We start from the raw sequence: 25,753 nt of genomic DNA, 5'->3' as shown, positions 1-25,753 counted from the left end.
TGGTAGGGTTTTCACGTAGGGTGCAAATGTCTAGGTAGAGGTGCTGGTGGTCTTCTATACTCCCGGGCGTAAGAAACCCAGGGTTTGGAGTTGAGCAGTCATCTCTGGCATCTCTGGCACTGCCAGTTGCAGACAGAGATTGCTTTTCCCTGGGAAGTCCTCCTAGCAAGGCTGATCCCCCAGCACCTGCATCAGGGGGCCTGATCCTGCCCCTTGGAGACCTGGGAGGCATGGAGTGGACACGGAGCGTCTTTGCGGATCTTTGACTCTTGGTTTCCAGACCATAAAAAGAGCGAAAAAGTCTCTACGTGTGGAAAGGCTCTTACTTTTCTTTAAAGGCAAAACAAAAGCAAATGGGGGAGGAACCTTGTGTATCTGCTCTGTCTCGTTCCTGGACCCGAGCGCTGAGCTCCTAATCCTCACTCCAGCCACTGACTCACTGCATGCGAGTCACAAGATGCTTTTGTAACAGATCCACCAGCCGCTGCTTTCTCATCTTCCTAAACCGTGAGGGTGGAGAAGGCTGCCTTTGAATATTGTCTCTAACCCCTCTGGGTTACGGACACAGGATCAGACCTGCCGTCAGTCTCGGGCAGCCCCAGACCCCGAAGGAGGAGGTCTGAAGTCCCCACAAGAGGCAGATACGGGGTGATGTGTCCCCTCCCTCTGCCCCATCCTGCTCCCTAGGAGTGTATGGCGCTGGGGGATGCACGGCCCTGGGATTGTTGCACTGGGTGCAGCTTTCCATGCTGAAACACCTGAAGCAGAGCGAAAACAGAGTTGAGTGTCAGGAAAGCCCGGCTGCAGAGCCCAGCAGCTGACGAGGCGAGAACAGGCTCTCAGCTGTCGCCGCTGTCTTGGTGTCCTGGCAAAAACACCCCCTTTTCATAGTGGGTTTAAGTTTAGCTTCTGGCCCTTTTTCTGTTCTTTTCCTGTTTCCCCCTTTGTCGTTATGTTTTAATGGGCTGTTGGAACCAGTCCTGGTTTGAGGCAGCTCTGAGCAGGCAGGAAGGAAGGCGGAGAGTGTTGAAAACCCAAAGGAATCGTGTCCATCTGTCTAACATCTCTGTGCGGGGAGCAGTGCCCAGGGCAGGGGCTGGGTGCAGCCGAGCTGCGGCGGGGGACTCGCGCTCCATCGGTGGCAACGGGAACACGGCTTGGGGAGAAAGGAGACACCGGGACATCAACTTGCCCGAGGCTGGCGTTGGCCGGGGAGAACCATTGTACCCCAGTGCCAACCACGGTCATCGCTGGGATTGTGTTTGGGAGCAAGAGTGCTCCAGCCCTCGATGGGGCTGCTCATCCAAAGCACATGCCGTGGGTCACCGGGGTAGGCAGGCACCAGCACGGGGCACCTTTCGTTTCCCCGAACTCGGGGGATATTCGGCAGCTTCCTCGCCAGCTTTGGGTAGTCTCTGTAGCCTTCCTGAGTGCAGCCAGGGGAAGGAAACTGCTGATGAGTGTGAGGAGCGGACGGGACAATCCTGACCGGCGGAGCCGTGGGGGAACATCCACCGCAGGGCTTTTTGCCTGGAAGTCCCCATGAGGAAGGGTGTTGTGCTGTGTGCGCTTATTTTGGATGTGTAGGACTGGGTACTTCTGCTTTTGTGGTCTTTTTCTTTGGTTCACGGAACTGCAGTTGTTTTCCTTTCACTAGATGGGGGTGGCTTTTTTCCTATTTCCTTTTACCTAATGTTATATGCTTCGGTTTGCATCAGAGGCCCCAGAGTTGCTGCTGTTCATTGCATGAGTTTGGGATTTGCTCCTGAGAGTGAAACGAAAATTAACTCGGGGCTTGTGTCGACCGTGGAGGATGCGGTCCTCGGCGGAGCCAGTTTCTTTCGTTTCTGAAAAGGCCCATTTCCCGTTGCTGGTGGGAAGAGATTATTCTGAGAAGGGACTGGGGATTGTAAAGACCAAACCCCCACTTTCTGTTTCTGGCTTTACCGTCTTTCATCAAGTCCTTTCGAACTTGTGCAAACACGGAGTTTCAATGAGAAACTCCCGGTGATGCCTCTGAGGCTCAGGTCTGCCTTTTCTTGTCTCGTTAGCCAGTAAGACTGTTAATTCCCAACAGGCGCAGGTTCCCGGCTTCCCATGGGCAGAGTTAGCGTCTGCTTTTCCCTTGTGGCTGGTAGCAGGGGCCCTTTGAAATCACGGTGCAAAGGTACGGTGCTGTGTTATACCTGTCTGTATAACAGACAGGCATTTTGTGTAGCCCAGCTGAAAGGGAACAGAGTAATACAAACGTCGTGATCTTTAAACCAGCTGTTGTCCACGGAGCATCAGTAAAAGCACTTTAAGCAGTTTTGCCTCTTCCACGTGTGCTGAAATTAATACCTTTTTCCAATAACAGTTCATTATTTTGTGTCTTTGGAGGCCAATGCGCTAACCCAGGACACGTGGGACCAGAGCTCTTAAGACCTGGTAATTGTTGGCTAATTGTCTGTGTGTAACGTGCAGGGATGCTGTCATGCTCACACTTAATTCTGTACTTTGCTCCTGTCTTAATAAAACCACCTTTGTGACTGATCTCAAACGCTTTCCAAAATGCAGATCCCTAGCCAATATTTTGCTTTGCTGTTTGGCTTTTGCATTTTCCCCTCCCTCGAGCTGGCGAGAAGAGATGAAGACAGATTCCCTGCTGCTCTCTGCCTGGCTCCTGCGAGGGTCCCTCACACCACAGCCCTTCCTCCAGGCTCGTGAACCTTGGCTGTGTCTTAGAGCTCGTTATTAAACCTCCATGTGAAGACGTGGGGTTCGACACCACGCCGTGTACTAGAACATTCACCAGAGAGCAGAAGAGTTTATTGCACGGAGCAGGAATTCCTCCCCGGTGTAGTCACCAATGCTTTGAACTATCGGTGGGGAGCTTGTTGCTCACGCAGCCCGGGGCTATCTGCAGTTGGAAGCGGCAGTCTCTAAAACCAGGCAAGCCATCTGGTGCAGACCTCCAGTTTCATATTTCAGGGGATGAACTCCTGCAGAGTTCACTTACGGCTGCTTTTGCAAAAGCCTCCAACTCTGCAGAATTGGGCGTCTGATACCCCTAAGTTAAACATGTGGTTTTCCCTTGTGCCCCTCCATCAAGAGGCCTTTTTCCTGCTGTATGGAGAGGAGCAGGATTGCACACTGAGCTGGAGAAATTGTGGTCAAATGTTCATTTTCTGTGTCATCTTTTTTTTTTTTTTTTTTTTTGATGCCCATCTTGAAATGCGTTGGATCTCACTTTCTGGAGTGCTGAGTCCCTTCTGTATGAGTTTTGTGAAAAGTGTAAATGCCGTAACCATCAACGTGCTCAGAGTTAGTGCTTTTACAGAAAGCTTTGCTTAATCTTGTTGCAGCCATTTAAAGTCATGTCTGGGCCAGTTGGATGCATCTCTTCTACCAATGCGATGCAGTAAGCGGAAGGAACTGTTCACCTGTATCTCTGCCATGGTGTGGTGCTCAGTTATTTGGGTTGAAGCACCAATGAAGGAGGGTTTGCACATGGGTGCTGGGCTGCGGTTGTGCTGGTTGAGGCCTGACTCACATTCCCTTCTGCTGTGAGGGGCAGAAAACTCCAGCAGATTTGTAGGGCAGGCAACGGGGAGCAATGGCTGTTGCAGTAATATTTGCCAGCACTTGACTGTCAGAGCTCTTTAGGGACCATTTTGAAGACATTCATCTTTGGTTGACTTGATGGAAATCCTGGTGTGAGTACCAGACTTAAGATAGCAGCATTCTTGAGGGCTGGCACGTACATAAGTCACAGGCCAAGGTTTCATGTCTCTCCCAGCCCTGCTCCCACCCCACATCTCCTCATCTGCAAAGGGAGAAACGTGCATTTGGTGCAGGAGTTGGAGTGGGACTTCACTGGCTCCATCCTGCTGCTGCTTTTTGCTTCGTTGGTTTTCAACCAACATGTGCAGAATGCACAATCAGCATCTTGGAGAAGCAGCGGTAGGAAAGAGGAAGCTCACACAGAATATAAATAGCCAAATTTTAAAATGTACCAGTGTAGCAGCTCGCCCGGCTCTTGGCATGAGCCTGGCTGAGGACCGCTGGGAAGCTGCGTACTTCGTGTGTGGTTTGCAAAGGGGGAACTTTGGGGGATATCGCATAAGTCAGCAAGACAAAAACTGAATGAATCTGACAGTCTTGGATATGGGAAGGAAATGAAATTTGCTTCTACACACATCAAAATTGGGTGTATCCTCTGCACATGACACAAAATACGTAGTGAAAACCCCTGCACGGTTACGGCAATACTTTCCACTGTAGTTGCACAGCAGCTGCTAATGATTCATGAATTGATCCTGGGACATTTTGTCCTCCCATATGATTTGACTTCTTTATTAATTTAATTGCATCTCAACAAGCATCTGATTTTTCTTGGTATTTGTGTCTGGGGTTTACAACTGCCCAGCCAAATCTGTTTTCTGAGTTAGACTGGACAGGGGTCTGGTCCTGCTGGACCCAGAGCTTTCCTCCAGCCCAAAGTCAGCATAACTGGAAGATACGCAGGGTAGGGCTGATCTGCAGGTTGGGGTGCAGAAAGGTGATAAAGGGGTGATAAAGGCTGGGAGAGAGCCCGGGAGAGCTGATGCGAAGCACTGTTGGAGGTGATCCCCCTTCTCTATCACTGCCCCTTGGGCAGCGGGCTTGCGCGCTCAAGAGGCATCCACTGCTGTCGCTTCTGGAGGACGGCACATAGCTGTGGGCACCAGGGTCTGATGGTCTGTGTGGACAAACTGGGAAGAGTTCCCACAGATTTCTTTCTTTTTTGTTGGAAAGAGCATCTATAGGAGGAAGAAAAACAACTTGGCTGACTTGGGCTCAAGTTAGGTACCATCTAGAGCCTGATCTAGAGCGGACGCAAGGCTTCAGCGGTGCCAGCAGCTCTCTCCTGAGGTCAGGGGTGGCTCACCTGGTGTAGGAGCACATCATTCCTGTGAGCTTTTGGTGGACAGAGGGAGAGGCAATGGGGGAGAAGCCCAGCTCTTTTGGCTGCCAGTGCCTTTAGCTACATACCAGCTCAGCTTCCCCTCACTGACGTGTTTAAACGGTTTCGTCTTCCCCAAACCGGGGCCAATGTCACGGGTGGCTGCTGGGGCTCCCAGCGCGGACGTGACGTGGGGCTGCAGAGGAGCAGGGGGTCAGGGTGGGCTCAGGGGCTTGTTCGTGCCCCCGTTGGTGTTCGGGCTGTGTGGTGCCAACCCTCGGGGCTCAGGGCTGCCTGGGCCTGGGCCAGCTAAGCTGGGGGCAAGCTGGGCTCAGATCTGCGCTACCCCCAGCAGCCAGCATCGTCAGCCCACAGATTTATCGAGGGCATGTACCTGGAGACCTGCCCGTCAGATTTATCGAGGCAGGAGGGAGATGTATTTTCATGTCACGCTGTCTAGGAAGGTGCGGGGCACGCTGTGCTGGTGGGTGCCTTTTCCATTCTTGAAATTCAGACCTGTTTATACTTGAACATAAATTTATGCCATAGTTTATCCCAGAGCACAGAACAAGAGGGGGACTGACAGAAGGACGTCTGTCTGTCTGCTGCCTTGTGCGAGTGCTTTCAGGGTTGGTCTGGAAGCCAGTGAATCCCCGGAAAGACTTCTGATGTTCACAGCACAGCCAAAGTTAGGAGCCTCACAACCCCTCGAGCTTCAGCAAACCAAACCTCTGCATACTCTGGCATGAATTGAGAAGAGCAGGTTCAGCAGAAAGTGAGGAAGAAGTTGAGTAACCCTGCCCAGGGGGATTCGCTGTCCTCATTCATTACAGCCATGAACAAGAAGCTTTTTAAAGCTTTCCCCTTACTCTCTGGGCTTGCTGTGGTTCCCTGCCTTGATTCTTTGCTAATAACAAGCACTTGACTTAAGCCGGGTGTGATAACAGCGCGGTGACCGCTGCTGTGATGGTGATGATAAAGGATGGTGGTTAAAGAGCACGTTAGGTGCACATTTGATAGCTCACGGTCATGTTTGGCACTTTCTGCTCAGTGTCTCTTGAGATGTGCAGTGCTGTCTGAAGCCGGGGCCCTGGGGTATGGCTGTTCCCACATTCACGAGGAGCCGTTTGGGAAGAGGATTTTTTTGCAGGGAGCAGCATCGCTCCTGGGGCCCCATCCTGGGTTGTCCCACGGCAGCTTCTTCCGCAGTGAACCCTGCGTTGTTGCCATCGCTTGGGGGTTTTTGTGCTCCTGAGAGGCAGATTGCAGGGAAAGCCACGGGCTGGCTCTGGCCCCTGGCTGGTCCGTGTGATATTCAGGGGGGACTTGTCCCCAAGCCCCTGTGCCCCAGCATGAGGTCACCTCCCCCTGCTAACCAGCTTATTGCTTCTGGGCATTTTCCCCATCTGCTGAGCAGTGGGTTTTGCCGCATGTTACACCGTGTCCCGCCATTTGGCGTGGGGGATGGAGGGAGGGGGAGATCCCTGCGGTGTTTAAAAGGATCTGGATAAATCCTCTTAGGAGAGGCACTGACTCAGCAGAGCGTGGTGAGAGAGGAGGAGGAGGAGAAGGGAGCCAAATTGTCCTTGTGGGGCTGGAGTTACCACCGCGTCCCACGCTGGCATGTGGGGCTGGGGGAGGCATGTACCTGGGGACCTGCCCCAAGAAGCATCCTCTCTTTCCTCACCAAATTTTAGGTGGTCTCCATCCCCCCAGAGCAGAAATGTGAGCCTTGTAGCTGGGTCAGGCTGTGGCCCAGAGGTGCCTGTCCCCCAGGGGTGCAGGGACCTCTCCCAGCTATGTCCGAGCCCACCCCAGCGCTGCTCCCTGGGGTTCCCCACCAGCTTTGAGCTCCCCCCTTGGATTTCTGCCTTGCGTGTGTGGTCAGTGCTGCTGAAGCTTGCGGGCGGCTTGGTTGCATGGTTATTATTTAATACCAAAGGTACGCCAAGGTGCTCAGTTCCCGCAGGGGCAGATTACCGAGATTACAGTCAGACCAGGCAGCAATGTCAATTTACGGCAAAGGCAAAAGCTTGGGGAGAGGGAAGCAGCCGGGGTTGGGTGCAGGGGTGTGCTGCCATCCGTCCCCCTCTCTGCCCAGCGAGGGGTCCCCGCTCTGCCCGGCACCTGGCGCTGGCACAGCCTGGGTGTGCAGAAGGGCTGAGAGGCAGAGCCAGGGGACATGGAGCAGACCGAGAGCAGCTTCCCAAAGTCCTGGCTCTGCCTGTGTGCAGGCTCAGGTGGGCCGAGGGTTAAGCTGGCCAGAAAGACTGGTGTCGCCTGGTTTGCATTTCTGAGCAGGCAAGGGAGATTCTCGCTGCCTGCCGGCTGTTGCCCTTGGTTTGCTGGGATGCCTCGTACAAGCCCACAAGAACATCTCTGCCACGCTTTACTCTCCTTATCTCACGGTGTATCTTGTCTTCTTGTGCAGAGCTCCACGCAGGAGATCGGAGAAGAGCTGGAGGATGGTGTGATCTACAGCATATCGCTCCGGAAAGTGCAGCTCCATCACACGGCCAACAAAGGGCAGCGATGGCTGGGGGTAAGCTGGGGGCTCCGCCAGCTTCCTGACACAGCGTATTTTAAGATGTTTCCCTTGCCAGAGACACGGTGACCTGATGTCAGGGCTTGGCTGGGTCGATACCAGCCCATGTCTTGCCCTCTTCTTGCTCCCTCATACACTCCTGTCCTGGGAGGTCCTCCCAACCCTTATCTGGGAATCATGTATTCACTGGGAAGCTGGGGCATGGGAGAACCTGCTGGCTGCTGCCCCATGGGAAGGGGCATGGGGAAAACAATCTGAAGCCCCGTTTTGCAAAATAGGGCAACTCTGATTTGCATCTAGATTTTGGCAACCTTGAGGCCTTTCCTGGGATTTCCCAAATGCTCAAGGCTCCTCAGCTGGGTTGCTGGTATTTGGTGTCTGAGGAGACCCGGCTTCCCTTTCCCCAGGCCTGTCACGAGAGCCCCAGGCACTGCAGGGGGTCCATGGTCCCAGCCTAGACCCGAACGGTGGCTCGTGAAGCTGGTTGGGACCACATTGCACTTGAACATCTCTGTCTTCACCCGACCCACTGACTTTTCCTCCTGTCCTGGCAGTTTGAGAATGAGTCGGCCTTAAACCTCTATGAGACGTGTAAGGTGCGGACGATAAAAGCTGGGACCTTGGAGAAACTGGTGGAATACCTGGTCTCAGCCTTCAAGGGCAATGACTCCACCTACGTCACCATCTTCCTGTGCACTTACCGGGCCTTCGCCACCACCAAGCAAGTGCTGGACCTGCTGCTTAACAGGTGAGGCAGCCCTGAGCCCTGAATTTCAGCTGGGGGTGGCCGGTTTCTGAGCCCACTCGGCCGGGAGAGCCCCAGCATCTTCTGCTGCCATGCCTTGAAGGGCTGGTGGGCTTCTCCCAGATCCATCAGCATGAAGGTTTTGGGGCAGGACGAGGAGGATGCAACTTCCCGGAGAGCTGGAGCCCTTCCAGCTGGTACCCTGCTGCAAGGTGGCCAGTGCTGGCTGCTTCCCTCTTCCCGTAATGCAGAGTTCGCTCTGCACCTCTGTGGCAGAGTTGAGGGAGCAGGACAGTGTGTGGGAGGTTCATCCCGACCTCCTGGCAGAGCTGGGAGTGATGTGGAGGGACAAGAGGCAGCACCGATAGGCGGCCGAGTCCAGGATGCTCACTGCCTTCTTGCTGTGCCCCACCAGGTACGGCAAACTCCACGTGCAGGCGAATGGGGACCATGCCAGGCACGCTGTGGATGAGAGGATGGAGCTGAAAAAGTAAGTCTGACCGCACTGTGGGCGAACAAGAGAAGGGTGTCTCTCATTGATAGATTTTCAGTTCTCATCCCATGCTGTTCCTGGTACCTGGGGTGTGTTGGGGTGCACACGGGTTTCTCATGGCACCCGATTCTCACACAGGCTTGCCTGTGTTCCTCCTCTCCCTGCAGCACCATCTCCTCCATCCTGGGCGCCTGGCTGGACCAGTACTCAGAGGATTTCCGCAAGCCCCCAGACTTCACCTGCCTCAAGCAGCTCATCTCCTACGTGCACCACAACATCCCCGGCTCAGACCTGGAACGCCGAGCCCGCATCCTGCTGGCCCAGTTCCAGCAGCAAGAGCAGAGCGAGTCCAAAGCAGAAGGTGGGGTCCTTTCCCCACTGCCAGGGTGTCGTTTGGGGCTCCAGGTGGCAAGAGTGCTACTGGTTGGCATTGACGGTCTCCAAAACCTCAGGTCTTGCCACATGGCTGAACCCCCATAAGCCCTGCCTGCATTTACATGGAGGTACACTGGGAAGCTAATCCAACTGAACCAGAAGTGGGATTTCTAAGTGGGCAGCTAATCTGCCTTTAATCCTCTGCAGACACTTGTGTCCAGGTTTAAAATGACTGTCCTTTTATCTGAGCCTCGTTTCTTGAGGTGTGAAGCCAGATGGGACTTAAGAGCCCAGGAGGTGGGATGTAGGTGCCTACAGAGGGCTGGCGTGGGTCGGCATGGGCCCTGGCTCACAGCGGTGCTCAGCTTCATGCTGTCTCTTACAGCTGTGGACCATGGCGGCTGCACCTTCCAGCTGGTGGAGGAGAACGGGGTTGGGGACGGGAAGCCAGATTTCCTCTCCTTCTCCCCCGAGATGGTGGCAGAACAATTCACGCTGATGGATGCTGTGAGTATTCATTCAACAGCCAGGTCGATGGTGCTTTGCCTGCCTGCAACCTGCTGCTCTGGGCACAGGCCTGTCTCTTCCCATCCATCTTCTCCTCCTGGCCTGTTCCCTTTCCAGGGACCCCAAAGAGACCCGTGTCCATCCCTTTTATCTTCCAGGAGCTCTTTAAGAAAGTGGTGCCTTACCACTGCCTGGGCTGCATCTGGTCCCAGCGAGACAAAAAGGGCAAAGAGCACCTGGCGCCCACCATCCGTGCCACGGTCCTGCAGTTCAATAGCGTGGCCAACTGTGTCATCGCCACGTGTCTCGGAGACCGGTCCCTGAAGCCGCAGCAGAGGGCTAAAGTGGTGGAGCGGTGGATCGAAGTGGCTCGGGTAGGACAGCCTGCCATCCTGCTCACCTCCTGCCTCGGCCCGGGGCTGCGGTTCTGCGGTGGGTGAATCCCAGCAGATTCCTGGGCTTTCTTTAATGCTGAATCCCCTTGTCATCTCCTTGTCTGCCCCCAGGAGTGCCGCATCCTGAAGAACTTCTCCTCCCTCCGAGCCATCCTCTCGGCTCTGCAGTGCAATGCTGTTCACCGGCTGAAGAAGACCTGGGACGAGGTTCTACGGTAAGCGGTGTCTTCTGGGCTCCTGCAGCTGCAGGGAGGTTTCAGGGGGGAGGTTGTGCTGTGGCCGTGGCCCTTGAATGTGTAGGTGGGATTTTCTCAGCTCCAGCATTGCCTCTTGGAGTGTGCCCAAAACCCAGGGACCAGCATAAGGTATCAGGGACCTAAAGAGGGTGAGGACGTAAAAGCACCATCACCTCCTCCTCCTTTCCATGCAAAACACCCTGGAATAGCCCCCAAACAGCAAGGCCCTGCTAGAGCTGTGAGCATTGCAGGGATCATTTGGATGAGCAGAAAAGAGCCCGAGGAGGAGACCCCAGGGCGGCACCATTGCTGACTCCCCCCCATGTTTCTCCCTGAGCAGGGAGAGCTTCCGCACTTTCCACGAGCTCTCAGAGATCTTCTCCGATGAGAACAACCACTCGCTGAGCCGGGAACTTCTCATTAAGGTATGGGGAAGTGGCACCCTGTTTCTGGCAGGGAGCTCGGGCTGATGCTGGCAGAAGTTTCCACAGTGTTCCAGCCACCAGGCTAAAGCCCTGGCAGTGCTGCCAGGGTTGCAGGCGTGGGTGCAGGCAGGGCGTGCTGAGTCTGGGGAACGGGCAGGGGTTTTGGACCAGGCTGGGCTTTCTGCTTCTCCACCCAGAAGTCGTCATTGCCTGAAGCTTGCAAAGCAATTCAGCAAGCAGAGATAAGCAGTGGGATAGGATCCAGTGCACCAGGTGACGGCTTCTCCCCAGAGGAAGCTGCATTTTAGCAGCCCGGTGCAAAGTGCTCTGGATTTCAGGTGGTAGGGTTTGTGAAAGGCTGCAGCAAAAATGTCCTTCCCTGTGGAGCCTCTCCGCAGCTTCCCAGCCTAGCTCTTCCAGTTTGGGGGCTGAGAGGACACAAAATGCAAAAGGGAACAAAACATCCCATTGAGGAGCTATTTATACAGAGCTGGAAATGGGAGCAGCAGTTCCTATTCACTAAGCCTCTCCTCCCTGTGAGCCACAAAAAAGCTCAGCTTTGATTTCCTCCTCTTCCCCTCATCCCTTTTTCCCTCTACAAGGAAAGTTGTACCAATAAAAGCAGGGCTGAATTTTAGCTTGTCTATTAGTGCAATTTCCCAGCCGGGCTGATCCTCACTTCTCCCCCCACATCCAGGAGGGCACGTCCAAATTTGCCACCTTGGAGATCAACCCAAAGAGGGCTCAGAAGCGGCAGCAGCAGCAGCGAGAGATGGTGAGTCTGGCACAGCCACCCCCTTGCCCCCTCCCCGGCGGCTGCCCGGGTTGGTTCCCGTTCTCTGCTGACCCTGGTTGTCCCTCGCTGTCCCCACAGGGTGTGATGCAGGGCACCATTCCCTACCTTGGCACCTTCCTCACGGACCTGGTGATGCTCGACACCGCCATGAAGGATTTCCTGGACGTATGTACCTCCATCTCAGTCCTCTGCTTCTTCTCCTTCCTCAGTACAACCACCCCAGAGCCTGGGCTGATAAATGGAGGGTGGGTCCCCCATGCGTCCTATGCCGGACACTGCACCCTGCGCATCCTATATCTGACACTGCACCTTCTGCATCCTATATCTGACACTGCACCTTCTGCATCCTATATCTGACACTGCACCCTGCGCATCCTATATCTGACACTGCACCTTCTGCATCCTATATCTGACACTGCACCCCACGCATCCACCTCTGTCAGCCCATGGAAATGGGTCGCTCTCACGCTGCCCCTTGGCAGGGATGCCCACAAGGCAGTGGCAGTGAGCCTGGGACCGGGAGGGACGGGAATAATTTTTTTCTGCCTGCTCCACGCTGACATTCGGCTCCTTCTTTTCCAGGGTGGGCTGATCAACTTTGAGAAGAGAAGGAAGGTGAGAGCTTTGCCTTGACAGCAGCACAGCAGGGTGGAAGGAGGCTGACTTGGTGCAAGCCCAGACTGTGCCAGTCACTTTGGGGTTGATCCCTCTCCTTTTTTGCTGTCATGTTCTTCGTTTTGGGGGAACGGGATTCTGGTCCTTCATATCTGCCTCCGTGCATGCGGCTGGGCTGTTTGTGGAGGAGGCTGGGGCTGGCAAACAGGTCTGGTCTCACGGCTTCCATTTGCTGCAGGAGTTTGAAGTCATCGCCCAGATCAAGCTCCTTCAGTCGGCCTGCAACAACTACAGCTTCACGCAGGAGGACCAGTTTGTGGAATGGTTCCACAGCCTGGAGAGGCTCAGCGAGGCCGAGAGGTGAGCGTGGTCCAGGTCTGTGCTGCTGCCGGTGCATCAAGAGGTGCCACCGCTCGTCTCCTCCGGCTCCTGAGCAGCTGCTGCCCCGTGCTCCGCTCCCTGCTCTGCCTCCCTCGCCATGCCGGCACGGTGCTCGCCGCAGCTGTGGTGGCACAGAGAGCTCAAACCTTCATCTCTCCCTTCCCAGCTACGGGCTGTCGTGCGAGATCGAGCCACTGTCGGAGTCGGCCAGCAACACGTTGAAGGCGAAGAAAAACACGGGCATCATCAAGCGATGGAGCGAGTGAGTCTGCTGATCCCCGGTGGGATGCGGGGTGGAGGTGGGGACCAGTGCGGGGCAGCTCCGGCTGAGCATCGCAGGGGATCAGGCTGCGGTGGCCGCTGTCCTGGCCAGCCAAATCCACCCTCGCTCTGCTCCCTTCTCACCTGCCCCGCGTCTCTCCTGGCAGCCGGCAGCCACCGAGCACCGAGCCCTGTGCCAGTGGCAGCTCCCACTCGAAATCCTTCGACCAGCTTAAGTGCGGGCAGTACCTGTGCAGCGGGGATGCCACCGACTCGGTGAGCGTCACCTCCGCCGGCTCCAGCAGCTCCGACGTGGAGGAGATTAACATCAGCTTCATCCCCGAGTCCCCCGACTGCCAGGAGAAGAAGGTACGGGGCAGCTCGCGGGGTCCGGACCTCCGGAGGCAGGTGCGGCCGTTGTGCAGGGACTGCCTCACCTCTGCCTCGGTGCTGGGGCTGGGGGAAGCGGGTGGGGGTCCTGGGGGCTGTTTGCGACCCGCCGGGGCAAGGGAGGCCCCTGCCCTTTGCTGCTCCGGCAGCATGGCAGGGCTCTCGCGCCTCCGGCGGCTGTAGTCGTGTCGGTCCCCCGTTGTCACAGGTCAGTGAGATCCCTCTGGCCTCCCTCCCCCAGCGCTGGTACACCCCGTCTGTGGCCGATGGAGAAGCTAAACCCACTGTGTCCTCCGCATCCCCTCTCCTCCCTGCCCTCCAGTTCTGGGAATCCACCTCCCTCTCCTCCCTGGACACGTCGGGCATCGGCTCAGGCTCCAGCAGTGCCTCGTCCTCTTCCGTCTCCTCCACGCCGGTGACGGCCTCCCGCACCCACAAGCGCTCGGTCTCCGGCATCTCCAGCTACTCTTCCCTCTCGTTGCCCCTCTACAACCAGCAGGTCGATGACTGCTGCATCATCCGCGTCAGCCTGGCTGTGGACAACGGCAACATGTACAAGAGCATCCTGGTTAGTACGGGACACCTGCGGTGACGCGCCCCGCTCGGATGCGGGCATGGCCCATTTTGGGAGGAGACGGTGGTGGGAGGCTTTGTGGCGTTTTGCAGCCCCTGGGTTAGTAACGCTCTGCTCTCACAGGTGACGAGCCAGGATAAGACCCCAGTCGTTATTCGCAAAGCCATGGCCAAACACAACTTGGATGGGGACCGGCCTGAAGACTATGAGCTTGTTCAGATCATCTCGGAGGAGAGAGGTGTGTGCTGGGGTGTGGAGGGCTTTCCTGGGGGCTGCGTCCCCAGCTGGCCATGCAGCCTTGCAGCTTGGGCAGCACCAGGTCAGAGCTGGACTTGGAGGCGACAGCAAGAGGGGTCCCAGCACTCAGGGACAACTCTTAGTCCCACTCTGGGCCCCTTTCAGGGAAAGGGTGCCCGACTGACCCCCATCCTTGGTCATTTCCAGAGCTGAAGATCCCCGACAACGCCAACGTCTTCTATGCCATGAACTCCGCCGCCAACTATGACTTTGTGCTCAAGAAGCGAGGCTTCTCCAAGGGGGTGAAGATCAAGCATGGCTCCAGCTCCACCCTGCCCAGGATGAAGCAGAAAGGCCTGAAGATTGCCAAAGGCATCTTCTAGCCTCAGCCCCACTGCCACCCATCACCGACGGGGCCTTGGGGGCAGGCTGCTCCAGGCTTGGCTGTGGTCGGTCCTTGTGCCGCCTGGCATGGCAAGAGGAGCGACCCTCGCCCGCGGGGGATGGCCGCGCATCTCCCTCCCGCACCGAGAGCTGGGGTGCTTCGTCAGCCTCCGTCTCTCTCTGCACAAGCCCCCGTTTCAATCAGGTCTTTTTTTCTACACAGGAAGGCAGCGGGGGGGGTGGGGAGGGAATCTCTCTCTCTCTTTTTTTTTTTTCTTTCTTTTTTTTGTTTTTTTTAAAACCTTCCACGGTGCGACACTAGTCCAGCCGCCGGCCAGCCCAGAGCTGGAGCTCGCCTCTGCCGTAGGTGCCTTGTGTCCGCGCAAGCCGGGGAGCGGTGACTCGCAGAGGTGCCGTTTGCAAGGAGCAGAGCACGAGCCATCACCCCGGGGCTGCAAAGCCTCCCCCGTGGTGGGGTGCTCTCCTTCCCGGCTTTCCTGGCGTTGTTTTTACCTCCACGTCCTTCCTCCCCGGGATAACTGGCATCGCCACCGCTGCGCACCTCTGCCTGTTCTTCCCTCGGGAGAAGATGCAGATGCCCCAGGCTGGGAGGCGAGCTGGAAAGGATGCAGCTCCACACCGGTTGGAGGAGGAGGAAGAGGAGGAGGGCTGCGTCCATGCCGTGATGAGCAGGTGCCTCATGCTCTCGACAACTGGAAGCCTGCGTGGTCTCGCTCCTCTCCCTGATCCAGCTCATCCTCCAGCTGGACTTTTGACGGCCCGCGTTCAAACTTGCACCAAAGATCAAACGCCAGTGTCTCTTCTACCGTCGGGGGAAGCTTTGGGCCGTGCCCCCAGCGCTGCCAGCCTAACGAGGAGGAGTAGAGCAAATTTCTGTCCCAATTTGTGTAAATAGAGACCTTGGGTCTGCGCAGGTGGGTGAGGAGCCGGAGAGCTCAGGATGGTCTGCGTGCCCCGGCTGCCACCGCCTGACCCACAGAAAGTGCCACTCACCTTGGGCTTTAACCGGACTTTTTCAAACACTGACCATGGGAGAAGCAGCAATGAGACTTCTTTTGTATAAAACAAAAAAGTTTACTGATTTTTTTTTTTCTTCAATATTTATTGGTTGTAAATAGAAGAGATGAACTTGTACATTTTACTAATCCAGCCTCCCCCTGCCCTGCGGCCCAGTCCCTCTCCTCTCCCTACTCTAGTATTTAAGGCTGCTGGGAGGGATATTGGCAGCAGCAGCAGCATCGCTCTGCCGTGCTTGTGGGGCTCAGACCCTGCCGGCCACACCCTCGTTTCTCTACCACTAGTTGCTTGAGCAGAGGCAGAGATGCTTGTTTTAATCATTGTAAGAAACACTAACCAAAGGGGGACCTTTTTTTGCTCTTGGCTCCATCTCTCTTCTTTTTTTTTTCTCTTTTTTTTTTTTTTTTTAAGCGCTTCCTTCCAGCACATCTTTCCTGTTTCCCGTCTGTCCATGCTGCTGGGTGGGTGCAGTGCCTTCCCCAGCTCCAGGAGAAGGGCCAGGGCTGGTGGCAGGAGCTGGGCTGCAGGCCCCTGGTGGGGAAGAGGCTGCTTGGGTGCGAGCGTGGCCGGCACTGAGCTCTCCCAGCCCCGCATCCCCTCGGGTGGCATCGCCTATCACTGCACATGATGGGAGCCCCTGGCTCCCTGACGCAGGGGCAGCCTTCTGCTTCCCCCCGCTGTCTGAAGCCCAGCCCCTGCCCTTGGGCACCAGCACCCCAGGGTCTTCCCTCTCCTCTGTGCCTGCCAGCTCCTGCCCACCCTGGGGCCGTGCTGGCCCCCACTGTCCCCCCTCCCCTCCCACTGGTGTCCCCCAGCAGCCCAGCATCACTGGAGGGACTGGCTGTACCATATGTATTTTGTACCACTTCAATGAAGGAGCACACCGCCTGGTGTGACTTGTACACAGCAATGTAAGTATTCTTTGCAATAAAATACTGATGCTCAAATGGCTCTGCCCCAAGGCAGGGGTTGTCCTGTCCTCCTTCCCCAAAAATGCTGGCAAGTTACTGGAGAAAGAGGAGTGGACCTGACTGTGGAGGAGGCGGCACTTGTGCTTGTCCTTTGTACCTTACGTTAACTCTGCTGAGTTGAGCTTTGTTTTGTGTTTGAACTAAGATACAGGCTTGTTTGAGGGAGCAGTGCCTGATTTTTGTGCAAGTTGTTGGGACTGCCGCATTTTTCAGTTGCATAAATGTGACGTCCAATTTACTGGTTTTACACCTTTTGATATAAGCAATGGCTGTAAGAGCAAATGCAATGGTTATTCCTTATGGTGTGGAGACAGTGGTCTGCCCTGGTTTGAGGCATCTTTCCTTTGGCACTAAAGGACTCATTTTCTAGCATGGCCAGCATGGTTTTTTTTCTATTTTATAATTCCACAGACATCAGTGGAGATTACTTGGATGGTGTGGTAATTCTAAGTGTGGGTCTCAACAGATGCAGGTGCACTGTCCAGAATTTCTCTGTGCCTTTGGCTACGTAGATTAGTTTAAAGTCTGGGCTTTTGGAAATGAAAGGATCAGATTGTGCAGACAGGGCTGGTAACTCCGTTACCTACTCAGGCAGAATTAAACATCCACATCACTGCAGTTTTCCCAAACAGAGGAATTTTGAAAATGGCTGGGAAATAAATGAATTCTGGCCCAAGTGATTTCTGGCTGCTTTAGCCTTGGGCCTCCTATGATGGAAAGCTTGGGTTCGGGTATTTTTCCTAGCATTTCTAAGAGTATTTATTCTTGGTGCCTGTGAATACCTGAGCACATATTCTTACCTGGCAGTGGTATGCCTAGTGCCTCTCTCCTTTTTTCAGTGCCCTGTTGCCTTGAGAAGGGTAAGGCTGTTGCACAGCCCCTCGTGCCTCTGGATTCCCTCCTTGCCAGGACCTACACCTTACCCTGGCTGTTGGTGCCCCCAGACAGACCAATTCATGCACAGCTCCCCTTATAAAGTCTTAAAAGCTGTAAAAAATGCCTTTGTACTTACCATTGCAACCCATGCTACCCTGAGGTAGGAGCACAAGGCAAAGCACACGATCTCCCAGTGAGCCATGGTGAGTGCACACCTGAGGAGCCAGTCGCAGATGCAGCTTCTGTGTACATACACACTTACATACATATGCATGTATTCAGGAGCACAGCTATGTGTCACTGTGTGAGCCCTGCAGATGTTGCTTTTGTGGGCTGGAGGCCAAACCTAAGGAAATATCTCAGTCTAACAAAACTCCAGAGAACATAAAAAAATACTGAAGCCTTGAGAAGCCTCACACAAGTGCAGGAGGCTGAAATCGTATTAAACCATGCATTAGAGCATATTATCGGCCACAAATGAGAAACCTTGCACTCATAACACACTGGGGAATGCACAAGGCTCAGGAAATGCCAGCAGAGCCTTCATTTCTGTGACAGGGTGGTAGCAATCCAGCCAGCAGTGGCAGACTAATGGCCAGAGCAGCCAACCTCTGTGGACCCAAAACTTTGCCCCACTGCCTGCTTCCTTCAGTCCTTGCTAACTACCGGGGAAGTCAAGACAGAATTGAGAAGTGCATCAGCTAGTGAGGACAACGTACGCTACCTCCCACAGAAGGGAATTATTCACTGCCAGAAAGTGTGTTTTCCTGCAGGCTTTATTTCCAAGATGGCCAGTGGGGCTCAATGTTGAAGTCATGGCACAGTATTTTCACTCCCCTTAGGCAAGCAGAAGGGCAGCACCTGCCTTAAGGACTCCAGCAGCACCGGAGTGCTTCCCCCAGCACCTCCTCAGGCACCTTTTCTATTGTCCACGTGGCCACCAACCCAGCCAAAGTGCACTTCCCACACATGGAGAGATTTGGGAATGCAACTTCTCCTCTTCTCTGGTGTATGGCTTGGATTCTGGGCTCTTTCTTGGGAGTTTGTTGAGCTTGCTTGAGGGCTTATTAGCCAGCAATTATGAAAATGTAGGCAATGGCTCCCAAACATGCAGAATGACAGCCATCAGCAGGCACCACAGTCAGTGCAGAGAGATCGTTATCATCTTAGTACAAGTTCTGCTTTCCCACATCCTGGGCATGGTGGCTGAACCCTCGGCTCTCAAGGAACAAGAGCAGAGAAGATCGTGTCCAACAGCAGTCAGACTGGTCACTGAGTTCACACATAGTCCAGAATTTCTGTCTCCATTTCATTTTCACTCCCATCAGAAGGCTTGAAGTCCTCTTCCTCCTCCTCTTCGTCATCCTCATCCTCTCCAGACTCATATGCCAGCTGCTCTTTGCCATCTGCACTGCTTGTTGTATTTGAGAAAAGAGCTTAATTGGGAAGAAAGAAAAACACTGTGATACCTCTTAGTGAAACCTGGGGGCATTTGCAATAGACTTCATAAAACAAGCGAGAGGAAGGCAGAAGCCGGAGGGGCACAGCTAGTGCTGCACATTTTAGTAGAATCTCATCAAGCCCAAAGCAATCTGTTTTCATACTCCAGGAACGCTGGCAGAACAGCAGCAGATCTGCAGTGGTGTGCCTCCTCTCCTAGCTGATTCTGACCTAATTCACTGGGATACTGCTTTGGCCCAGCATTGTGCAAAAATAATTTCCTCACTTCTTGTTCAATTAATAACATCAATAAAAAGTAAAATGCCACCAACAGATACATCAGTAAGGATAAGGTCCTCATTATGACTACGCAAAGACATTTAAAACCTGAAGGCTGTGATACTGGGAAGATGAAACAGAAAACCTTTACTCCCAGCCACTCCTAATCCCAACCCCAGTTCAAGCTGCAGGACAACACCCTCAGCTCACACACTGTAAAGAGCTAGAACACAAAGAGCACCAGATGTAGCACAAAGGAGGAGGCAAATACAGGAACGCTGCTGCCCCAGTGCTGACTGCAATATCCTCATTCAGCTCACATCTCAACACCATCAGGAAGGTAGTAATACACTTTGATGTTCGGAATAATCCTTACCAGGTCTTGTGGATCTGATTATCTGCTTTATCATCAGAGACATGGTATCTCGCAGCTCATCGCTAGTCTTTGGAAGGCACCACCCATCCCGCTCTGTGCATTCAGACTCTGTGCCATCATTCCGACGGATGATTTTCTGTAGGCTAAAAAGCAGCAAAAGGGAAGGAAAACGTTAGCCCTCTACATTCAGATGTAGGCTTCAAATGAGACAGACTATGGCTTACTTCCACTTTACTTCATTGAGTTAGAATAGTGTATTTGGTTATTAAGGTAATTGTCATATGGGAAAGGAAGTTCATGTGTGAAAAGTCTGTTCTATTTTTATTCAGAAGCTAAACACCTCTTAAGTTTCTGGTCAAGGAGAGAGAGAGGGGAATGGACTGAATATAAACAATAGGCTTTGAAATCTAGCTCTAACAGAAGACTCAGCTGCCAGCGTGCAATACCTTTCCACATTCAAGTCACAAAGCTGGTAGAACATCTGTCGATAAGGGGGTAAGGCTCCTTCTCGGAAAATGTAGATGGATTCCTAAGAGGAAAGAAGATAAGGATGAGTGTGCATTTTATGGTGTAACGTGACAACTCTGGCATAACTGAGAAGTTCTTCTGATGGACTGATTCAAGAACAAGGCACTTCCAACACAAATCAATTCCAAGGCATAGGTCTGCATATGGCAAAAGATAAAGCTGAATGAGGAATGCAGCAAAATTTCACTGCAGCCATAGTCACAACAGCACAGTTTTGCAGAGAACACACTTCATCTCTTCAAACTGCAGCTCCATCTGCAGCCTGTTACTGTGTAACAGTGGATCATAGGTTTCATTCTGGCAAAAATGGAAGAATGAAAGACTCCTGTTTAAATATTTATTTTGCCCTGCTGGATTTTGCAGGACAACCTGATAAACACATGGTGAGTTTTTGCACTTCACCACCCATAAAGTTCCAATTTTATCAATTGAAACAAAATGCTCATCACATCTAAGACTAGGGCTGAGAGTACCAGTGCCATCTTGCAACATGTAAGAAACACATTCAATGCACAGCAGGTGAAGTTCTGTAGTAACATGTCCTCAGGTTTACCTGGGAAACTGCTAGTTGTACATCAGCTCACTCAAAAATGTCCCCTTAATGACTGACAACATTTTTTCACTAAGCTATTTCAAGATTCTTGTAAAAGTAATGCTTACCTTCAGTTTATACCTGCTGGAAGCAGGCTTTTTTGCACCAGATGCACCAGATGTACCAAGGCCCTGTTTCAGATCGTGTACACTGACTGTATGACTTACTGAAAGACAAAAAAAGGAGTCCTAATGAGGGACATCTTTCACTCTGTGGCATTGTACTGTCACTTCTCTATGTTGATTCAACTTTGCTGGTAAGCAAAAACCAGACCAACCCAGCAACTAAGCATGTGTTGCTTGTTCTTCAGAGACATTTCTGGACAGTCACTGGAAAGGTGGCGAGTGTGGCAGCTTTTTCTGCAGTGCATTTGTTCATAATTTTAACCTTTTCTACCCTCCCTTGACATAGGAAAGAGAACAACTCTCCCCTTACTCTGCACCATCACTGAACAGAAGCAAATGCTGAATTCCCACACCGTTGCTTGCACAACACCCTTCTGTCTGCTAACAGGTACTGTAGCTCAGCCAGACACGCATCCAAGACTCTCACAACACTTCCCAGCAGGAGACTCTTCTACTGGCTTAACAGCAGCACCGTATCATAACCAGAAATAAAACTCCAATTTTGGCTCAGCTAGAACACAGAAAGACCCTTCACCACCTGCAACTAGGATGGGGTAAACAAAGAAACAGAAGAGCCAGACAGCCCTTCTGCTGGCACAGCATACCTTGCTTCTTGACAGTGATGGGCAGACTGTAGTTATACGTGCTGCGTTTTGCTTTCACAGGCATATCATTAGGGGCATAACCTAGAGGTGAAAAAAGAAAACCAATATTGAACTGAGGGCAAGCACCCTGCAGAATATCCCTAGCTCAGTAACAGAAGTGCTGGACTGGTGTGTGAAAGGCAGTCTGGTCTTTGGGATATGCTGACTTCAGCAAGGTGGGGAGAAGAGAGGTATCTGATCAACAAAAGCCTTTAACCCAGAAAGAGGGAGATGTGTTCTGATGGTAATGACTGGATGCCAGCTCTGTCATGGACTTCTTAGGTGACCTCAGAAAGTCCTTTCTCTCAACCTGCCCTCTGCAAAATCAGAGCAGGGGAACCCTATGTCCTATGGTCTGAGACCTAGTGTCCTGCACAAGATGTTGATGTCTTTGAGAAAAAGCTACTATGTACACAACAGCATCTACTGCTCAGTGCCTCCCCTGAGCGAGAGGGAAGATCGTCTGCTACATCCATTTGGGCTTTGAACACATGGAGGAGCAAAGTCAGCCAGCTGCCCATTGAGCTTGGAATGTGCCAGATGAGGAAAGACATATTGCATACTATGAAATAAAGGAGTTTACGGAAGAACTATGGTAAGCAATGAGCTCAAAAGGTGTCATCTTCATCAGAGCAGAAATATGGCAAAAGAGTTCGAAAAACAAGTAAAAAGAAAAGTACTACCAGGATTAACCAGAAAGCAGAGAGAACGTCTCTGTGGGTTGGGCCCTTTTACCATATTTCATTCCACAGCGAATTCGGAAGTCCAGTACTTGATAAATCTTTGCTTCAGGGTGTTTTCTGGGGTCATACCCAAACCTAACCCATAAGCTTCTCCAAGGACCTGTTAACTGCATAAACACACATAGGGGAAGATGGTTACAAAAAAATAGTAAAGTGTTGCAGAGGTTCTTAGAAAATTCTAATACTTCCTGTCATTGCCCAAGGATTATTTCTTTAACCAGCTCTTTCCTCACTTGCCACGCCAGTATTTTTATATTGAAACTTGGGCAATCAATGCATTGAAGTACAAATACTTGTGTGCTTTTACAGACTAACTTGCAAGGTCAAAATAAAGTGTTTGTTTGGACAAATTCTACTACCATTGCCAGATGGACAGTCAATCTGAGTGTCTGAACAGCAAAGCCAATTGGAACCAATGGAGTGAACAGTAACTGAATCCTCCATGGCTTTAACTTCTGTTCAGAAGCAAGGCTTTCCTTCCCTCTTCCTCTTTACATAACATTAAGCTCAGGTACTTAGTGGTAGGACCTCAGAAACAGTCAAGAACCAGGAACACCCGGCTGATGCTCCCTTGCTCTGTCTCCTAGCAGCCTCAGACAGGCACAAGGGCAGATATAACAGACTCACCATGTAATAGGCCAAATACGGCAACAGAAGTTTCAGCTTGTCTGGGTGGACACTGATATTGGCTTTTACTGCATTCCGAGACCAGACAGGACGAACTTCAAAGAGCTAAAATAATACAGAAACAACCATGAAACAGTGGGAGGGAGGTTACCAGTGGCAGTTCAGCTTTTCAAGTGGACTGTCTTCTGTATTGGGGCCTTTGGCCCTTATTGTGAGCTATCAGAAGAATGGTAAAGTAACAACTAGTGACACAAAAAGGAACTTAATGTATTGAGTTGGCTGCAAAGACAGATTCAAATCTTGACATGCATAATTGAACTTAACACAGCAGTGTCAGTGGCGCCTACTATCACTTGCTGTATCAGTCAGTTACAATCACCAAGAATTTTTGGGGAAGTCAGAGAAAATGGCTGCATGCAGTTTTTTCCTACACAGCATGCTGCAGTATAGTGATCAGCCCAGCTCAGCAATAAGGCACATACCTTTCTCAGCTCTTCCTCCACCTTTTTATCCACAGGATTGGTGCACACTTTCTTCCAGGTCTGTACAGCAGCATCCAGGGGTTTAGTTGGGATTTCTTCATCATCAAAGTTCACAAAGATCGCGTTGTGTGGGCGACGGGCCCTGCTGAGGCCAATCAGGTTCTCACCAGACACCTGGGGATTGTTGTATCCCTCCCTAAGAAAAAGGGAAAGCATCGGGTTTGCTTTCTGCCTGTGGCACACACGGACTTGGGCCTTCATGGGAACATGCGAAAATGGAAGTTTGTGCTCCAGATTTCGGAAGAGAAGGGACTCAGCTGCGTGAGCAATGGTTTGCTTTACCTTTGGTCCCACTTCCACGTGGATTTTGGAATCATATACTGGTATCATAAAAGACTCTTGTGGCACCATTGAGGAAAGAAAATGTAAATTAAAAAACCCTGTAAAGCTACATACAGCTGCCTGATGACAGAGGTCCCCTGCACTATCTGACAGAAAACCCTCAGGCAGTTGGCTACTAATCTGTATGAAATGCATTTGCAGCACAAAAGGCTTCACGCTCTGCATTTGCTCTGCTGTAGTTACAGCAGCTCAGTAGGATGCAGGGACAAGGCAAGATGGAAATCCAGTTAAGATAAATTATTTTTTTTTTTTTAAAGAAGTGCCGATGAAGGACTACAGTGAGAAAATGAAAGATGTTTCTTGTGGGAGATCTCACAGATTGTTCTTCTGGCAAAACTAACTGGGCGCCAGGAGGGAACAGGTCCGGTGAGTGCGGTCACAGGAACATATGGCATCGATTCCTGCACGCTCTCCCCTTGGCTCCAGCCCACTGGAAGCAGGCAGAAAGCCAGGCTCACTGCATCCCATGCTGCATGTAGCGTGCTGGGGGAGGCAGTCATTCTTCACCAGATCACCAGGTCCCCTCAGCTATCAAACCCTCAAGCAGACTTTTGCTGAGGTTTCTGCTTCCAGGCAGTTTCTCAAGCGTGCCTGCCTCTGTTGTACCAAATCAAGAGGGATGAAACACAACAAGGCAGCAGCTTAAACAGGTGAAATACATGAATGATGTATTTAGTCCTGCTCTGATGCTTCAAGAGCATAGATCGTATTATAATACTGAAGTCAAAATAGATTGGAGGCATCTTCAAGTGATCAAAAAGGAAATCTTAACTTGAAAGCTTGTCTGTTAGAAGTATACATCAAACTACCAAAATGTTTCGCTACCTGTCCATTCCAGAACCAACACAGCTATTTACTACATTATGAGAAAAGGCACTAACCGGTGTTGTATATCTGGCCGATAAAAATAGTCAACGGGAGTGTCCAGACGTGAGAAAATTGGTGGCGGGATGTAGAGAGGTAATTCCCTATTGAAAAATTCTTCCTTCTCTGGTTTGAGCATTAGAACCTTGTCATACATGGAGGTTTGTTTGCCATCAGGACCAGAGTGCATTGCCAGGTACTGAAAATCAGACATTCCTGTGAGAAACAAATTTAAAAGACTGTGAAGTTCATTGTGAATATAACCATATTTCTCACAACACTCAACTTTCAGGAGCAGGAGTCTGATAAGTTTATGCAAATGTTTATACAGCAAGGAGGCTGTAACAACAGGATACTTGATTTTCTTTCCAGTCCTGAGTTGTTTACAGGGAAACACTTCCCCATCCCATGAGACAAACTCGTCTTTAAGCCACATGGACACAAACCTAAGTATTACCTTGAAATTTGTAAACGGTGGTGACAGTCCCAAGAATTTCCATTTCAAACCGGACTTCTGGCTGAATTTGTTCTTCGGTGTCCAACTGCTTTTTCTTCTTGGTCCTCCTTTTCACCTTGAGCAGCATGGTGGAGGTGGGGAAGCGATTGGCACATACGGGATGGCAGTAAGGGTCCTTCGGGCGAAAATACAGCTCCAGCCTTTTGGCAGGGTCCGCATAAATCTGTCAGCGAGGGCAAGCACGGTCTCCGTTAGCACTGCGCCCGCACAGCCCGTCTCCCCTGGACTCTCTTTGGCACCAGGCCCCGGCCTCACACCCTCACCAGCCGTTTCCCCTCACGCCGCCTCAGGGAGATGAATTCCCGCTCCACCCACACCGGGTCAGGGGGACGCGCAGCCGCTCCCACCCTGCCCGACACCTCCCGTCTCCTCTCCCGTGGACAGCCGCGGCCCAGGCGAGCGGCCTTACCCCGAAACCACGCGTGGAGCCTGCGTGGGGACGTGCTGGGCCCGAACGAAGGGGTCCCACAGCGGGGGGACTCCTCGGCCCCGGCCCGGGCCCCCCTCACGCCTCCAGCCCCCTCCTCAGGGCCGGGGCTGGGCTCCCCGCCCGGATAACCTCCCCCCCCCCGCCCCTCCGGGGCTCCCCCTCCTCACCCGCGACACCCCCTGCTCTCCTCCCAGCGTCCGCAGCATGGCCCCGACGTCCCGCACCAGCCCCGGGTACTCCACACACACCAACCGCGGCGTGCGGGGCAGCTCTAACACGGCCGAACCCCGCTCCCGCCACTGCCGCCCCGCCGCCATCGCTTCCCCACCCCGGTCCCTCCCGCCAGTCTTCGCCCCCCTCCTCAGCGCCGCGGGCCGCGGCACAAAGGTTCCGCCGAAGATCGGTTCCTCCTGCTGCGGTGCGGGGCCTGGCCGGGCCCGGGGTGGGGGGGCGCGGGTTGGGGGTGGAGGTGGAGGTGGGCGAGCACCCGTGCTCCTCTTCTCGCCCGGGCTCGGAGCTGGAACTCCTCAGCTCAG

General features: G+C 52.8%; 2 protein-coding genes across 7 annotated transcripts in view; one reads left to right on the top strand and one right to left on the bottom strand.

Moving 5' to 3' along the window:
* The window catches only part of RALGDS (ral guanine nucleotide dissociation stimulator), a 64,157-nt gene extending 46,969 nt beyond the window's left edge, over positions 1 to 17,188 (top strand). For 2 of the 5 annotated variants that reach the window (XM_049832724.1, XM_049832720.1), the window contains exons 2-18: positions 7,356 to 7,466; positions 8,024 to 8,217; positions 8,630 to 8,704; positions 8,875 to 9,068; positions 9,468 to 9,589; positions 9,748 to 9,963; positions 10,096 to 10,199; positions 10,561 to 10,645; positions 11,343 to 11,420; positions 11,520 to 11,606; positions 12,024 to 12,056; positions 12,295 to 12,416; positions 12,604 to 12,699; positions 12,866 to 13,106; positions 13,297 to 13,656; positions 13,786 to 13,900; positions 14,107 to 17,188. In XM_049832724.1, coding sequence (XP_049688681.1) covers positions 7,356 to 7,466; positions 8,024 to 8,217; positions 8,630 to 8,704; positions 8,875 to 9,068; positions 9,468 to 9,589; positions 9,748 to 9,963; positions 10,096 to 10,199; positions 10,561 to 10,645; positions 11,343 to 11,420; positions 11,520 to 11,606; positions 12,024 to 12,056; positions 12,295 to 12,416; positions 12,604 to 12,699; positions 12,866 to 13,106; positions 13,297 to 13,656; positions 13,786 to 13,900; positions 14,107 to 14,282 — 2,409 coding nt within the window. In that variant the 3' untranslated portion in view covers positions 14,283 to 17,188. The remainder of the gene's footprint in view (positions 1 to 7,355; positions 7,467 to 8,023; positions 8,218 to 8,629; positions 8,705 to 8,874; positions 9,069 to 9,467; positions 9,590 to 9,747; positions 9,964 to 10,095; positions 10,200 to 10,560; positions 10,646 to 11,342; positions 11,421 to 11,519; positions 11,607 to 12,023; positions 12,057 to 12,294; positions 12,417 to 12,603; positions 12,700 to 12,865; positions 13,107 to 13,296; positions 13,657 to 13,785; positions 13,901 to 14,106) is intronic. The other 3 variants (XM_049832723.1, XM_049832722.1, XM_049832721.1) reach the window with 3 other exon arrangements.
* Positions 17,189 to 17,928: 740 nt separating this feature from the next.
* GTF3C5 (general transcription factor IIIC subunit 5) lies at positions 17,929 to 25,540 on the bottom strand. 2 transcript variants are annotated; one of them, XM_049832737.1, is made up of 11 exons: positions 25,385 to 25,540; positions 24,728 to 24,950; positions 24,288 to 24,486; positions 23,005 to 23,200; positions 22,523 to 22,627; positions 21,888 to 22,002; positions 21,114 to 21,194; positions 20,452 to 20,549; positions 19,710 to 19,792; positions 19,264 to 19,406; positions 17,929 to 18,604 (listed from the first exon to the last, which is right to left on the bottom strand). In XM_049832737.1, exons 1-11 carry the CDS (start codon positions 25,532 to 25,534, stop codon positions 18,447 to 18,449), a joined length of 1,551 nt encoding a protein of 516 aa, XP_049688694.1. In that variant the 5' UTR covers positions 25,535 to 25,540; the 3' UTR covers positions 17,929 to 18,446. The 2 variants fall into 2 exon arrangements, with proteins under 2 accessions (XP_049688694.1, XP_049688695.1); XM_049832738.1 differs by having other exon boundaries at positions 25,466 to 25,537.
* Between the last annotated feature and the right edge of the window lie 213 nt (positions 25,541 to 25,753).

This window comes from Accipiter gentilis, chromosome 29, assembly GCF_929443795.1.
Source record: "Accipiter gentilis chromosome 29, bAccGen1.1, whole genome shotgun sequence".
NCBI classification, from domain to species: Eukaryota; Metazoa; Chordata; class Aves; order Accipitriformes; family Accipitridae; genus Astur; species Astur gentilis.
Note: the sequence above shows the minus strand (reverse complement) of the source record. Positions and strands in the feature narration are given on the sequence as shown.

What these genes read in the sequence shown, in the direction of transcription:
- GTF3C5 (XM_049832737.1), bottom strand. Translation starts at nt 25,534, where the DNA reads ATGGCGGCGGGGCGGCAGTGGCGGGAGCGGGGTTCGGCCGTGTTAGAG. An exon ending in GAGAGCAGGGGGTGTCGCGG is followed by an intron (nt 24,951 to 25,384) that starts GTGAGGAGGGGG and finishes CCTCGCTGACAG; the next exon opens with ATTTATGCGGACCCTGCCAA. An exon ending in CGGCCAGATATACAACACCG is followed by an intron (nt 23,201 to 24,287) that starts GTTAGTGCCTTT and finishes CCTTTTTCTTAG; the next exon opens with GGAGGGATACAACAATCCCC.